Source organism: Balaenoptera acutorostrata, chromosome 14 (genome assembly GCF_949987535.1).
Source record: "Balaenoptera acutorostrata chromosome 14, mBalAcu1.1, whole genome shotgun sequence".
Classification (NCBI taxonomy): domain Eukaryota; kingdom Metazoa; phylum Chordata; class Mammalia; order Artiodactyla; family Balaenopteridae; genus Balaenoptera; species Balaenoptera acutorostrata.
The window spans coordinates 4,968,174-4,980,445 of NC_080077.1; the positions used below are offsets into that span (position 1 = coordinate 4,968,174).

At 49.4% G+C, this 12,272-nt stretch overlaps 1 protein-coding gene across 1 annotated transcript; it reads left to right on the forward strand.

Annotated features, from left to right (window-relative positions):
• The first annotated feature begins 553 nt into the window (after positions 1-553).
• On the forward strand, positions 554-6,274 carry LOC103003042 (transcription initiation factor TFIID subunit 9B-like). The gene is made up of 2 exons (XM_057528185.1): positions 554-571; positions 5,636-6,274. Exons 1-2 carry the CDS (start codon positions 554-556, stop codon positions 6,272-6,274), a joined length of 657 nt encoding a protein of 218 aa, XP_057384168.1.
• The last annotated feature ends 5,998 nt before the right edge of the window (positions 6,275-12,272 follow it).

Genomic DNA, 12,272 nt, shown 5'->3' on the forward strand with positions numbered 1-12,272 from the left:
TACTATGAAATATTATTCAGCCTTGAAGAGGAAGGAAATTCTAACACATGCTGCAAGGTGGTGAACTTTGAGGACACAATGTTAAACAAAATAAGCTGGGCCACAAAAAGACAAAGAATGTAAGATTCCATTTATATGAGGGACCTTGAGTAGTCAAATTCTGAGAGACACAAAGCAGGATGGCGGTTGCCAGGGGCTGGAGGGAGGCAGAAATGGGTACAGTACAGAGTTTCACTAAACTGGGAGAAGCAGATTGAGCTGGAGAGAGGGACGTGTATACTATTGATATTGCAATGACACCGTGTCATCGAGTGGTCATGATGAAGTGGGGGAGGGGTCACTGGAACTATGACGGTCAAAATGCCAGGGTCCAGGCCATCGAGTGTACCCTGGGAGCACCCAGGTATTTGACAGAACCAGGGTGGAGAAGAAGACAGCAAACCAAGTGACAGAGTCTTCATTTGTCAAGAAAAAGAAGGGATGCCTTTTAAAGCTTTATCCATCACATTTGCTGTTCCATCACACACACAGGGAGAATGAACACCCTGTGAAAATGAGGGCAGAGATCGGGGTGAGGCTTCCACAAACCCAGGTACACCAGGGATGCCAGCAACCACCAAACCTGAGAGGCCTGAAGAGGGTCTTCCTCACAGAAGGAACCAACCCTGCAGAACTTGGTCTCTGACTTCTAGCCTCCAAAACTGAGAAAATACATATTTCTGGTTTTTATAGCCATCCAGTTTGTAGGACTTTGTTGCAGCAGCCCTACAAACTAATTCTTTGCTTTCATGTATTTCCATCCTAATCTATAAAAGCCATGTTTGGAAGGATGCCCTGGACCCAGGTTTCCTGTCTGGTCAGGTGGGCTTGCTGAGTCCAAGGAAGAGAAAGGCCTTGAGAAGCTTCTGTCTTCCAGGTAAGTCATTGCAGGTAAGGGACTCCAAAATAAGTAATGGCTATCATTTATTTGTTTCCTATCACCACTGTCAGGTTTACATACATCATCTTATACAGCCCTCACAACCCCATGCAAAGTTAGCATTATTTTCCAAATAAGGAAACCAGGGCCCAGAGTCTTGAAGGATTTTTCCCAAGATCAGACAAGCATCAGAGCTGGAACTTAAATCCAGGTCCGCTGACTCCACCGTCCAATCTTAAGTGCAGCCTGAGTCCCCCAGAGGCTGGCTGCCCGATAGAGGAGGATATCTCCCCTTCTCCAGAGGGGACGCCCATTCCGCCACGGGGACACGGAAATGAGGTCTTCTTTCCTCTCTGTTGCTGCTTCTCCACCGTTGCTTCTTCCCCCTCTTGTTAAAACTCCTGGACTTTGGGTTCGTTGTCTCCTTCTTCCCTTGACCTGTCATCTTCCTCTGACAACCGTTCCAAACTCCCTGGAGGAGTGTGCAAGGCCACAGTGGCGTGGCCCCTGCCGGACCCTGCAGTCTCTTTTCTCTTTATTGCAACCAGCCCCTTTCCTTCTCTGTTCCCCGTACGTGCCCTGCTTTCTCCAGCCTCCTGGCCTTTGCACACACTGAGCCCTCCTCCCTGCCCCATTTTCTCTCGACGTGGCTGGAAGAAATCCCCTCTGCTCTTCCCACAGCGGCTGGCTGCCCTCCTGACAGAGCCCCTGCCACGTCTCCCTTGTCTTCTCATCCACTCACGTTCAAACGTCTGTGTCAATCACCTGGCTCAGGCTCTGAGGTGGGGCAGTCGAGGAGACGCAGTTCCTGACCCATGGAGCTCGCCTTCTGGTGAGAGAAGTGGGCAGAAGCTCACAGGGCCCACCCCAGAGCGGGGGGTCAATACATGCGCGCTGAGGTCAATGAATTCCGCTTTTGGTGTGCTACTTGACTTTATGAAGAAAACCTAGATTCCTTTCTAAAGCTGGTTGTCTCATGTTTGGAAGCTATTGTCAGGGAACTACTCATTATGAGAAGTATTCGAAGGTCACATCTAACTTTCAGGTGTGTCATGAAATGGGCTTGAATCACGTGTGTGCTGTGTGCAAGCTCTTCCTCTAGATTCTGTACAAAGGCAGCAGGTAGGTGGTGGGCCCAGCGTTACCAAATTCGGGGCAGGAGCCCAAAGCTTTGAAAGCCCAGAGGGACAGGTCAAGTCCACAACTGAGTGAAGGGCGTCAGCTGGGGGCAGGGGACAGCGTGTGGGGAAGTCAGGCCCATTGAAGGCCAGCCCACTCACTTCCCGAGGAAAACTCGAGCCAGCAGGGCAGAGGGGCCCATACTTCAGAGAAGCCAGAAATCTGCATTTTAAAACGATATCTCCAGACACTTTGTTTAGTGCTGACAGCAAGTCCCTGCACGTTAGAATAGAATTCGGCCCGAATTTGGCCCACAGCTATCAGCTCACCTTCATTAGCAGATCATCACCGCCTCTTCCCCTTTGTTTTGTTTGAAGACCGGCCCTTGCCTCCGCCTTCCGCCTTCCCGGGATGCTTCATGAAACTGTCGTTTCAGTTCCTTCCCAACATCTGAGTCCTTGCAAACACCCCAAGGAGAGAGAGACCACGGTTGGACTTCACTGGAGTCCAGCAGTGATGCCAGGTGAGCGGTTTCCTCAGGCCACACACCTGCACCAGGGCTTCCGCACAGGGAGTGGCCTCGGGGAGCGGGGGGGGGGGGGGGGGGTGCGGAGAGGGGGGTCGGGGGAGGGGCAGAGGGGTGGGGGAGGGGGAGGGGAGACGGTGGGGAGGAGGGGGAGGGGAGAGGGGGGGAGGAGGGGGAGGGGAGAGGGGGGAGGGGGAGGGGAGACGGTGGGGAGGAGGGGGAGGGGAGAGGGTGGGGAGGAGGGGGAGGGGAGAGGGTGGGGGAGGGGGAGGGGAGACGGTGGGGGAGGGGGAGGGGAGACGGTGGGGGAGGGGGAGGGGGAGAAGCGGGTGCCGAGGAGGGCCGCCGCTGTGCGGGGTCTGCGTTTCCACGGAGGTGACCACCGCCGAGCAGCAACAAGGTAAATGCGGTTGACAACGTGTGAAGTGGAAAGTGTCTCCAGCAGAAGAGAGCCACAGTGCACTTTAGTTTTGATTTGAATTAATGGGGACTCAAGGAGAGAAAACCCTTCCCGTGTTCCAAGAACAGTGGCACGGTTGCGGGTGTGCGCCCGCCGCGCCGGCGTCTGCCCGGGTGTGATAGATCCACTTCTGTGCACGGCCTGTTTATTTGCGGACGCCGCTGAAATATTTAGACACATAAATACTTCAATTATAGGGATGTCATCCGGCTACCGAGCTTTGGGTTCCACTCTAAGAAACTCATTTTTCCCTTTTCCATTCTTGGCGGTCACGGCCTGGAGCAGCGCAGGAGGCTGAGACGATCCCGGCAGCGAAGGCGCAGGGATGGGACGGCTGAGCGGGCTGGCGGGTGAGGGTGGGCCCGCGGAACTCAGCAAACGGTTCTCTGAAATGTCTTACTGTGAACAGCACACACACAGAGAGGGGGAAAGCCCCAGACAACAATCAAGGGAAGGACTGCTTCCAAAGGAAACCAACCACAGCTTCTTGGGAACAAGTGCAGCCAGGCCCAGGGGGGTCGGTACCCTGACCTGGGTGGGATGAGGGGAAGGCATCCCGAGGAAGGGGCGGGTGGTTGATGGTCCGGCTCTTCCGTGTGCCTCTTGTCACTCACACAGGTACTCTGTGTTCGGTGACCTACCTACAACCCTAGAAGAACAGATGCAGAAGTGGAAGACACCTGCTCAGGAGAAATCAAGCTGCCTGTTCCCTCTGCATATTTATTACCCCAAAAAATCAGACTCACATAATACCCAACGCTAACAACCTGAAGTGGAGTCTTGGGCAGGGAGGTAGGCAGGGGAATCTAAACATTAAATCATGATCCAACAAGAAGTCCTGATGGAAAAGAAAGCAAACGGATTCGAGGAAGAGAGGGGTGCCTCTCGAGCTGTTTGGGGTGCTGAGACAGCTGTCAGGAGAGAGCTGATGGGCGTCGCCTTCAGAATCCCAAGGACTGAAGAGGCAGATAAGGAGCTGCTAGGAGAATTAACATCCTTAAATAAGAGACGTAAGTGTGATGGGAACAGAGATGATCCTAGGTGGCTCATCCGGGAGGGAGCCGGCGAGGAAAAGGGAAGACTATACGTGAAACTGGTGTGGTCTCAGAAACAGACGCTGCACCGGCATCGTATGAGCCAATCTGCAGGTTTGCTTTGAAGCAGGCAAATGACAACTTTTTTAAAAGGTAGTGAATTAAAACTCACTGCAGATCTATGCGAACGCCGGGAACAGTGCCTCTGTGCACAGGAGATGGAGACTGCACCTCTTCCTCTCCCTGGGGCAGCTGCAGCAGTGAGCTGGCTAGGGTACCTCCTCCCTGGGTACCCTCCTCCCCCGTAGGAGCAGCTTGCATCCGGTTAGCTGAGTAGCTCCAGCACTGCCTCCTCCGTAGGGCCAACTTTCTCTGAATTGCAAAACGAGTGTCTATTGCCTTTTCATGTCTAGTGTTTAGTTTCCCAGCCAGATTGCAAGTTCTTCAAGACAGAGGAGAATCCCACACCTCCTAACGCCCTCCACCTCCTTGCTTGGCAGTCACTCTGTGCGCAGAGGACTTTGTAATGGCCTCGGTCGTGCAACCACCCCAATCCCTTTCCAGTCCTGGTAGTTAAGAAATAGCCATTTCAATGTCTGTGAGTTATCAGGAAAACTAGTATTTTCAGTCAGTAACAAGAATGCACATGTACATGTGTTGGAAAGGGAGAAGTATTCTGAGAACTGGATATTAATAACAAGTAACTGTCCTCTGGCCGGGCTTCCCAAGGCCATTCCAAGCAGGGTCTACAAGGTGATAAAGCGACATCCCTTGGCCCCTGGCCCGTCTGTACCACTCAGCAGCCAGGACGATGTCCCACCCTGCTCCCCCTCTAGAGGATGCACCTGTTCATGCCAAGGACACTGCTTCTCGCTGCTTCTGGAGCAGGCGCCTTCCGTGCCCTGTGTGGGAGCCCCACGGCCTGAACTGCTGACGAGGACGAGGCTGAGGATGAGGATGAGAGTGGGCTGCCAGCCCTGCAGTTTCCCCTCCGTAACCAGGAGCCACCTGGGAGAAGGCCTCCCTCCTGTTTGGTGGGTCAGCCCTCGGGATGGGTCTATGCAGAGCTGTGGGTCTCCCCCAGCCCGCGGAGATTTCAGGGGGCAGTTCTTTGCTGTCCTAGTTTTGTCCTGGGCGCCCCTCTATGTGAGCCACAGGAGTGGGCAGAGGACAAGACGGGGAACACCCATGGGTCCTCCAGATGAGTCTGAACCTTTGAGTAAACAACATTTGGGTTCAAAAAGAGACCCTGGGGCTTCCCTGGTGGCGCAGTCATTGAGAATCTGCCTGCCAATGCAGGGGACACGGGTTCGAGCCCTGGTCTGGGAAGATCCCACACGTCGCGGAGCAACTAGGCCCGTGAGCCACAACTACTGAGCCTGCGCGTCTGGAGCCTGTGCTCCGCAACGAGAGAGGCCGCGACAGTGAGAGGCCCGCGCACCGCGATGAAGAGTGGCCCGCGCTCGCTGCAACTAGAGAAAGCCCTCGAACAGAAACGAAGACGCAACACAGCCAAAAATAAATAAATAAATAAATAAATAATTTTAAAAAAAAGAGAGACCCTGGCTGACGAGCAGCAGGGCAAGATGGCGCCTCCCGAGAACGCTCCGAGAGACGCCTCGGTGATGTCACAGATCCTGAAGGATATGGGAATTACGGAGTACGAACAAAGGGTTAAAAATCAAATGTTGGAATTTGCTTTCCCATATATGACTTCAATTCTGCATGACGCAAAAATTTATTCAAGCCATGCTAAGAAACCTAATGTTGATGCAGATGATGTGAGACTGGCAATCCAGTGTCGGGCTGACCAATCTTTTACCTCTCCTCCCCCTAGAGATGTTTTACTGGATATTGCAAGGCAGAAAAATCAAACCCCTTTACCACTGATTAAGCCATATGCAGGACCCAGACTGCCACCTGACAGATATTGTTTAACAGCTCCGAACTATAGGCTAAAGTCCTTAATTAAAAAGGGACCTAACCAAGGAAGACTGGTTCCATGGTTAAGTGTTGGTGCTGTTAGTAGCAGACCTACCACTCCTACCATAGTTCCTGCAACAACTGCAGTTCAAAATGTTTTGCTTATTCCTTCAATGATTGGGCCCCAAAATATTCTTATTACCACCAACATGGTTTTATCACAGAGCATGGCCAATGAACCAAACCCACTGAAGAGAAAACATGAAGATGGTGATGAAAATGATGCTATGTAAGGAATATACTGTAGTCTCTACGCATTTCAAACGTGTAGTTCGTTTTGAGCCCAGTATACCAAACTAGAACATTCTTGATTGAAAACTTAAATGTAGCTGCAATTTCACCTTAAACTGTTACATTTCTTAAGGGTACCAATGTATTTTCGTTAGGCTTCAACTATAAAAAGTTAAGTGCTTGTTTTTTAATGGTTTCCTTAATGTTGAGTCCTGCTACGGTAATTCTATATTTGGAAGCAGTTTTCTGCAATGTATCTGACAGCAGCACTTAAGTTTCAGTTTCCACAGCTTGATCAGTGGACTAATCTTTAACAGCATGATTTCTAATCTATACTTAAATACTTCTTTTGTAAGATAAAAGAGTCACTTTTATTGTCACCAACTTTTTTGACCAGATCTCTCAATTTAGCAAATATTTTTGGAGAGGATGTATTCAGAGGGATTCTAAATCCATTTGGAATATATCTACGCTGTTTCTTGCTGTTCCCTAACCTCCCACCTCCTCAGCCCCGTTTCTAGGTCCCATTCATTTTCTGCCCCACGCCCTCCCCACAGGCTTAGGTTTCTTCCTATTGCTCTTAAATTTAAAAGGCCAAAACTAGAACTTTAGGAATATAATTCCTGATAATACAGCTCAGTGTCATTTTCATATTTTTAAAACCTGCTTTACATGCCTGATGGTCTATGGTTCACTTTAACCGGAAGGTTTGCATTTGCTGTTTTTCTCTCCACGCCAGAGCCGTTGTGTTTTATCCCTTGCCTTTTATGCCCAAGGAGCATTACTCTGCTTTTGACAGGTAGTTTGGGGTCAGTTACATTCAGTTTCAGTCTTACATTCCAAGTTGATAACGCCACCACATTTCACATTTGGAAATTTAACACAAGAGATGCTATAGCTTAAAATCTGCCTTGATAAGTACACTTACACTGGACCTAGGCAAAACCACTGAAGTGCAAGTGTTTTCTTCCTTTTCACCATACGTACATAGGCTTTGATCACTACTGCTTAAACCCCGCTATTGGTATAGTTCAGATTTTTCCAGCTTGTTGCTGATGATGTCACACATAAGATGGGATCAAACCTGAAAGTTTTCTAATGGTTTTCCTTCCTCTGGAAGGCCAACACAAACAAATCAGTGTGATGTGACTTGCGTTTAGGTGCACTCTGCATAGGCTTCCCAGTAATGTTGCTAAACACCTTTCCCTATTTTCCATTTAGACACATCTAAACATCTTATTGGGAAAGACTGCAAAGCTTTCAAAACTGTAAACAGGCTGGTGTTGGTTTCGTTTAAGTAAGTTTGACATATTCAACATAGGAATACTTTCGCAGAATTTCTAAAATAAATTTTTATATCGTAATTTAGAACTTAGAGCCAAGGATCCTCAAAACTTAAAACACAAGTAAGTTTCATCTTAGGATGGTGCTTGATACATCAAAGAGAAATTGTCCAGTAACAGGGAAGAAATGTCTCATCAAAACTGTGACTCAGTGTTTTTGGATATTAGGAAAAGGTGATACCAAACTTATAAAAATAGATCTGATCATCGTAGGAGAGAAATGTTCATTATATAGCATAGGACGTCATTACTTGAATGTTCTCAGGGAGGCATGTCCAAAGGCTTAGGTTCCAGTTCTGGCTCCATCGCTAACCAACTGTGTGACCTTATTTCACCCATGAGACTTGTTCTCCTCACTAGTAATAGGAAAATAACACCAACCCTGCCTACCTCACAGGGATGTTGTGAGGGTTTAATTGGTGTATGTGAAAGTTCTTTCAAAATTGTAAAAATACCATATAACTCTAAGGAATTGCTAATGTATTTGTTCCAAGATTATTAATAAAAAATTGAACTTATTAAAAAAAAAGAGAGAGAGAGACCCACCTGGGAGTTCCCAGGCGGTCTAGTCATTAGGACTTGGCCCTTTCACTGCCGTGGCCTGGGTTCAATCCCTGGTAGGGGAACTAAGATCCCACAAGCTGAGCAACTCGGCCAAAAAAAAAAAAATGAGACCCACCCACCCCGTGGCTTTCCTGTGACTCGTAAGAGTTTATGAGGCCTGTCACACACGCATTACCTCACTCAGTTCTCACGGGGCCCAGGGAAACCTGTGGCCCTAGTCTATCTACTTTGACAAATGAGCAAATGGGAGAACCAGAGAAGTTAAGTGACCTGCCCAAGCTTGCACAGATTTAAGTGGTGAGATGAAGATGTAAGTCCAGGTCTGATTCCAGATCAGGTGCTTTTTATACCTCAGATTTTTACTGCATTTTGATCTCTGATAGGGAGAGGTGAAATTGGTGCAAACTTGTTTCCACAATGAGCAACAGAGAAGTCATCCAGTGTGGTTCTCCTGTCTCTTTTCTGTCTTTCCACAGCGGTATAACCACAATGGTGATCAGTTCGCCAGAACCAGATGGATTCCTGAAAAGCAGAGGCTTGTAACTCAAGAGTCCACACGGTGCTGAGGCTGCGTCGTAGGACGGGCCCGAGATCGGTGCGTCATCCTCATGCCGCCCAGGCACGATGTGCTGGGCTGGCTCACGGCCCAACAGGGTGCAGCCTCTGCTCGCGAGGCTGAGAGGAGGGCGCCCTTCCCCCGCTCCCCCTTCCCCACGTTCCTCTCACGGGCCAACTTACCCAAAGCATGTGAGGGTTTCATGTCAAAATAGCATCCAGCCGGCCAAGGCCTGGCCTCTGGAGTGACCCTAAGGGACTCTTGTGGAGGACGTTGCTGAGCCCCGATGTTAATTTCAAAGCTCCCCCAAATGTACAGAATGGAACAGGCAGCTCTTCAAACCTTGAAAACACCACCATTATGAAGCAGAGTCGAGATCCCAGCCAGGACCTTTCCATTACGTCTCCTACTCTTTCTTGAGGCCAAAAGCCCAGAGCCCCCGAGTGAAGGTCAAGGTCGCTTGTACCTGGCTTCTTCCCTGTCATCACCTGCAGGCCCATATGAAATTTAATCGGAAAAGACAACATCCTTGCCTGGTGAGAGCTGGCCAGAATGAAAGCAGGAGGCCGACAGAGCAGACCTGGCAGGGACCCTGCAGGTGAGCACCGTGGGGTCATCCAAACTCATCTCCCAGAGCTCGCGCCAGTGACGGGCGGTGCCCACACCATTGACAGCCCAACACCGGGAGGCCTGGGCCCCCTACCGGCGCGCTCCAGCAAAAAGATGTTTGTTTTGCAACCAAAAGAAAAAGAAAAGAAAAGAAAAGAAAACACCTTCTAAAGGGTAAGCTCAAGGTCTGGAGTCTCACTGGCAAAGCTCCCGTTTTAAAAATAGGTACATTTGGGGCTTCCCTGGTGGCACAGTGGTTGAGGATCTGCCTGCCAATGCAGGGGACACGGGTTCGAGCCCTGGTCTGGGAGGATCCCACGTGCCGCGGAGCGGCTAGGCCCGTGAGCCACAACTACTGAGCCTGCGCGTCTGGAGCCTGTGCTCCGCAACAAGAGAGGCCGCGATAGTGAGAGGCCCGCGCACCGCGATGAAGAGTGGCCCCCGCTCACCGCAACTAGAGAAAGCCCTTGCACAGAAACAAAGACCCAACACAGCCAAAAATAAATAAATAAATAAAATAAAAAAAAAAATAGGTACATTTGAAGTGCTTGCATGATGTAGCCCATTAAATGATGGCCTTCAGTCACACCACTTTTAAATGAATCTCCCTGTGTCCAGTGCGGTTGAGGTCAAACACACTGATTGAAATCCTGCCTATAGCCGCGATTGCTAAGACCTTAGTAATGCCTACTCTATTCATTTGGAAGTTGTTGGTAAATGTATACACCTGATTTGGGGGGAGGGGGTGGCGGGCAGAATGACATTTGCCTTTGAACTATCTTTGAAAAATGAATTTGCTAAGCATGCAGCATAATAAGAATTGCACAGAAAATGCTCACTGTGAATGCTCACATTCAATCACGCTCATTTATGAATTAAAGAGTTGCCTACAGACATCTGCCTCGCCTTCTTTTCTTGCTCTGGTACTAGAACACTCTGTATTCTTTAAAGCAACACAACATTTAATTTCTTTACAAACTTTCGAATATAGATTTTTCACTGGCTGTTTTTGTTTTTGAAATCTAAGAGAGTGTTTGTTTCAAAAGGAAGTTGAAGCAATAAGACAAGGCCATGCTGGCAGAGCAAGGTGGCAGAGGAAATGGGTGATGGAGACCAGGATGCAGACAGAGGAGGACGGTGGATAGAGGCCCAGGGGCTCGTCCTCTACCCTTGGAGCCTGACCACGGCACCTCGGGCAGCAGGGCCGGTAGTTCCCGGTACGTATGGGGTATAGTCTCTGTTTGTTCTAGACTGCTGGAAAAGGCCCACTGACTTCCCACAAGCTGCTCAGAGCTCCTTTCTTGGCTGTGGGTTGGATGACATTTTTCTTAACCTCTTTAACAAACATGGGGTAAGGACCACACTGTTTGGCTGAAAGACTAAATTTCAGGAAAAAATGGCTAGAAGGGGAATTATTTTGGAGCCTTCAGCAAACATCACTAATCACCATGATCCCAAAACATAGCAAACACAAATTAAAGCTGGGGCATCTGGGGAGACTCAACATTTTGGGGCTAACCTCTCCCCACCTCCAGGCATGCCGAGCTAGACGATGAAGCAGCCAATTAAGCACATTTCCATGAACAAAATGTGATTACTTTTCAAATCCATCTCTGCCACATCCTTCCCTATGGCTGTGCATGTTAGGGACTTTCTGGTGCATGAAGAGGGACCCATTCAGGTGCTTTCAAGGAAATGGAAAAGTTCTAGAACTGGTCCCTGAAAACTCTCGGGAAAGGAGGCATGTGCTTCCCCAGGTCTCCCTCAGGGTCCCGTGGTTTCTCATGCGTGGCGTCTCTGTTCTCTCTCTGAGCTGACTCCGTTCTCCTCTCACCCAGCTGGTGTCCTCGGACCTGGCAGCACCCATGAGGGCACCGCAAGTCAGACTCCCTGTTATGGGTTGAATGTGTCTCTCCAAAACTAGTATGTTGAAGTTCTAAACTCCCTGCCCTCAGAATGTGACCTTATTTAGAGAGAGGTTCTTTAAAGAGGTAATTAGGTTAAAATGAGCTCATCAGGGTAGGTGCGAATCCAATAAGATCAGTATCTTTGTCAGAAGAAGAGATTAGGACACATACAAGCAAGGAGGGATGACCATGTGAAGACAGAGGGAGAAGACGGCAATCTACAAGCCAAGGAGAGAGGCCTCAGGAAAAACCAACCCTGCTGACACCTTGATCTCAGACTTCTAGCCTCCAGAATTATAAGAAAAGAAATTTCAATTGCTTACGCCACATGGTCTGTGGTACTTCATACCCACCCAGTCTGTTATGGAAGCCCAAGCAAACTCACACAGTCTCCTTGTGGAATTTTTACCGCAGATTCTCAGCAACTGATGCAGGCAGTTTCCACTTTCCAGAGAGAAGAGCCTAATGGCTCCAGTTCATTCTGCGAATCCCAGTCATCGTGACGGATATAGGTCACGACCTGTCTTTGGGTAGGAACTCACCTGTGCTCAGTCAGCTCTGGACTGAGGGGGGAGGCTCAGGAAGCCCAGAACCCGGCTGCCCAGGCTCACCTGGGTGCAGGGTCTATGGGGACCAAGTCTCTGGAGGACGGGCAGGGGGTGAGCAAGCCCCCCTCTAACACTCAGCAAATTACTACCAACCATTGCCGGCTTCCTAGGTATGAGGCGGCCCAGAGTTGGACGGACACACTGTTACTGTGGCCAGACTATTTCAGACAGGATCAGGTTTCAGGTGTTTACTGTCTGAAAGTGGAAGGGTGGGTGCCAGGGGCTGGAGGGAGGGGGAATGGGGAATCATTGTTCAGCGGAGACAGAGCTTCAGTCTGGGCTGATGAAAACGTTCTGGAGATGGGTGGTGGTGACGGTTGCACAACAGTGTGAATGTACTTAATGCCACTGAACTATACACTTAAAAATGGTTAAAATGGTAAATTGTATGCTACGTATATTTTACCACCAAA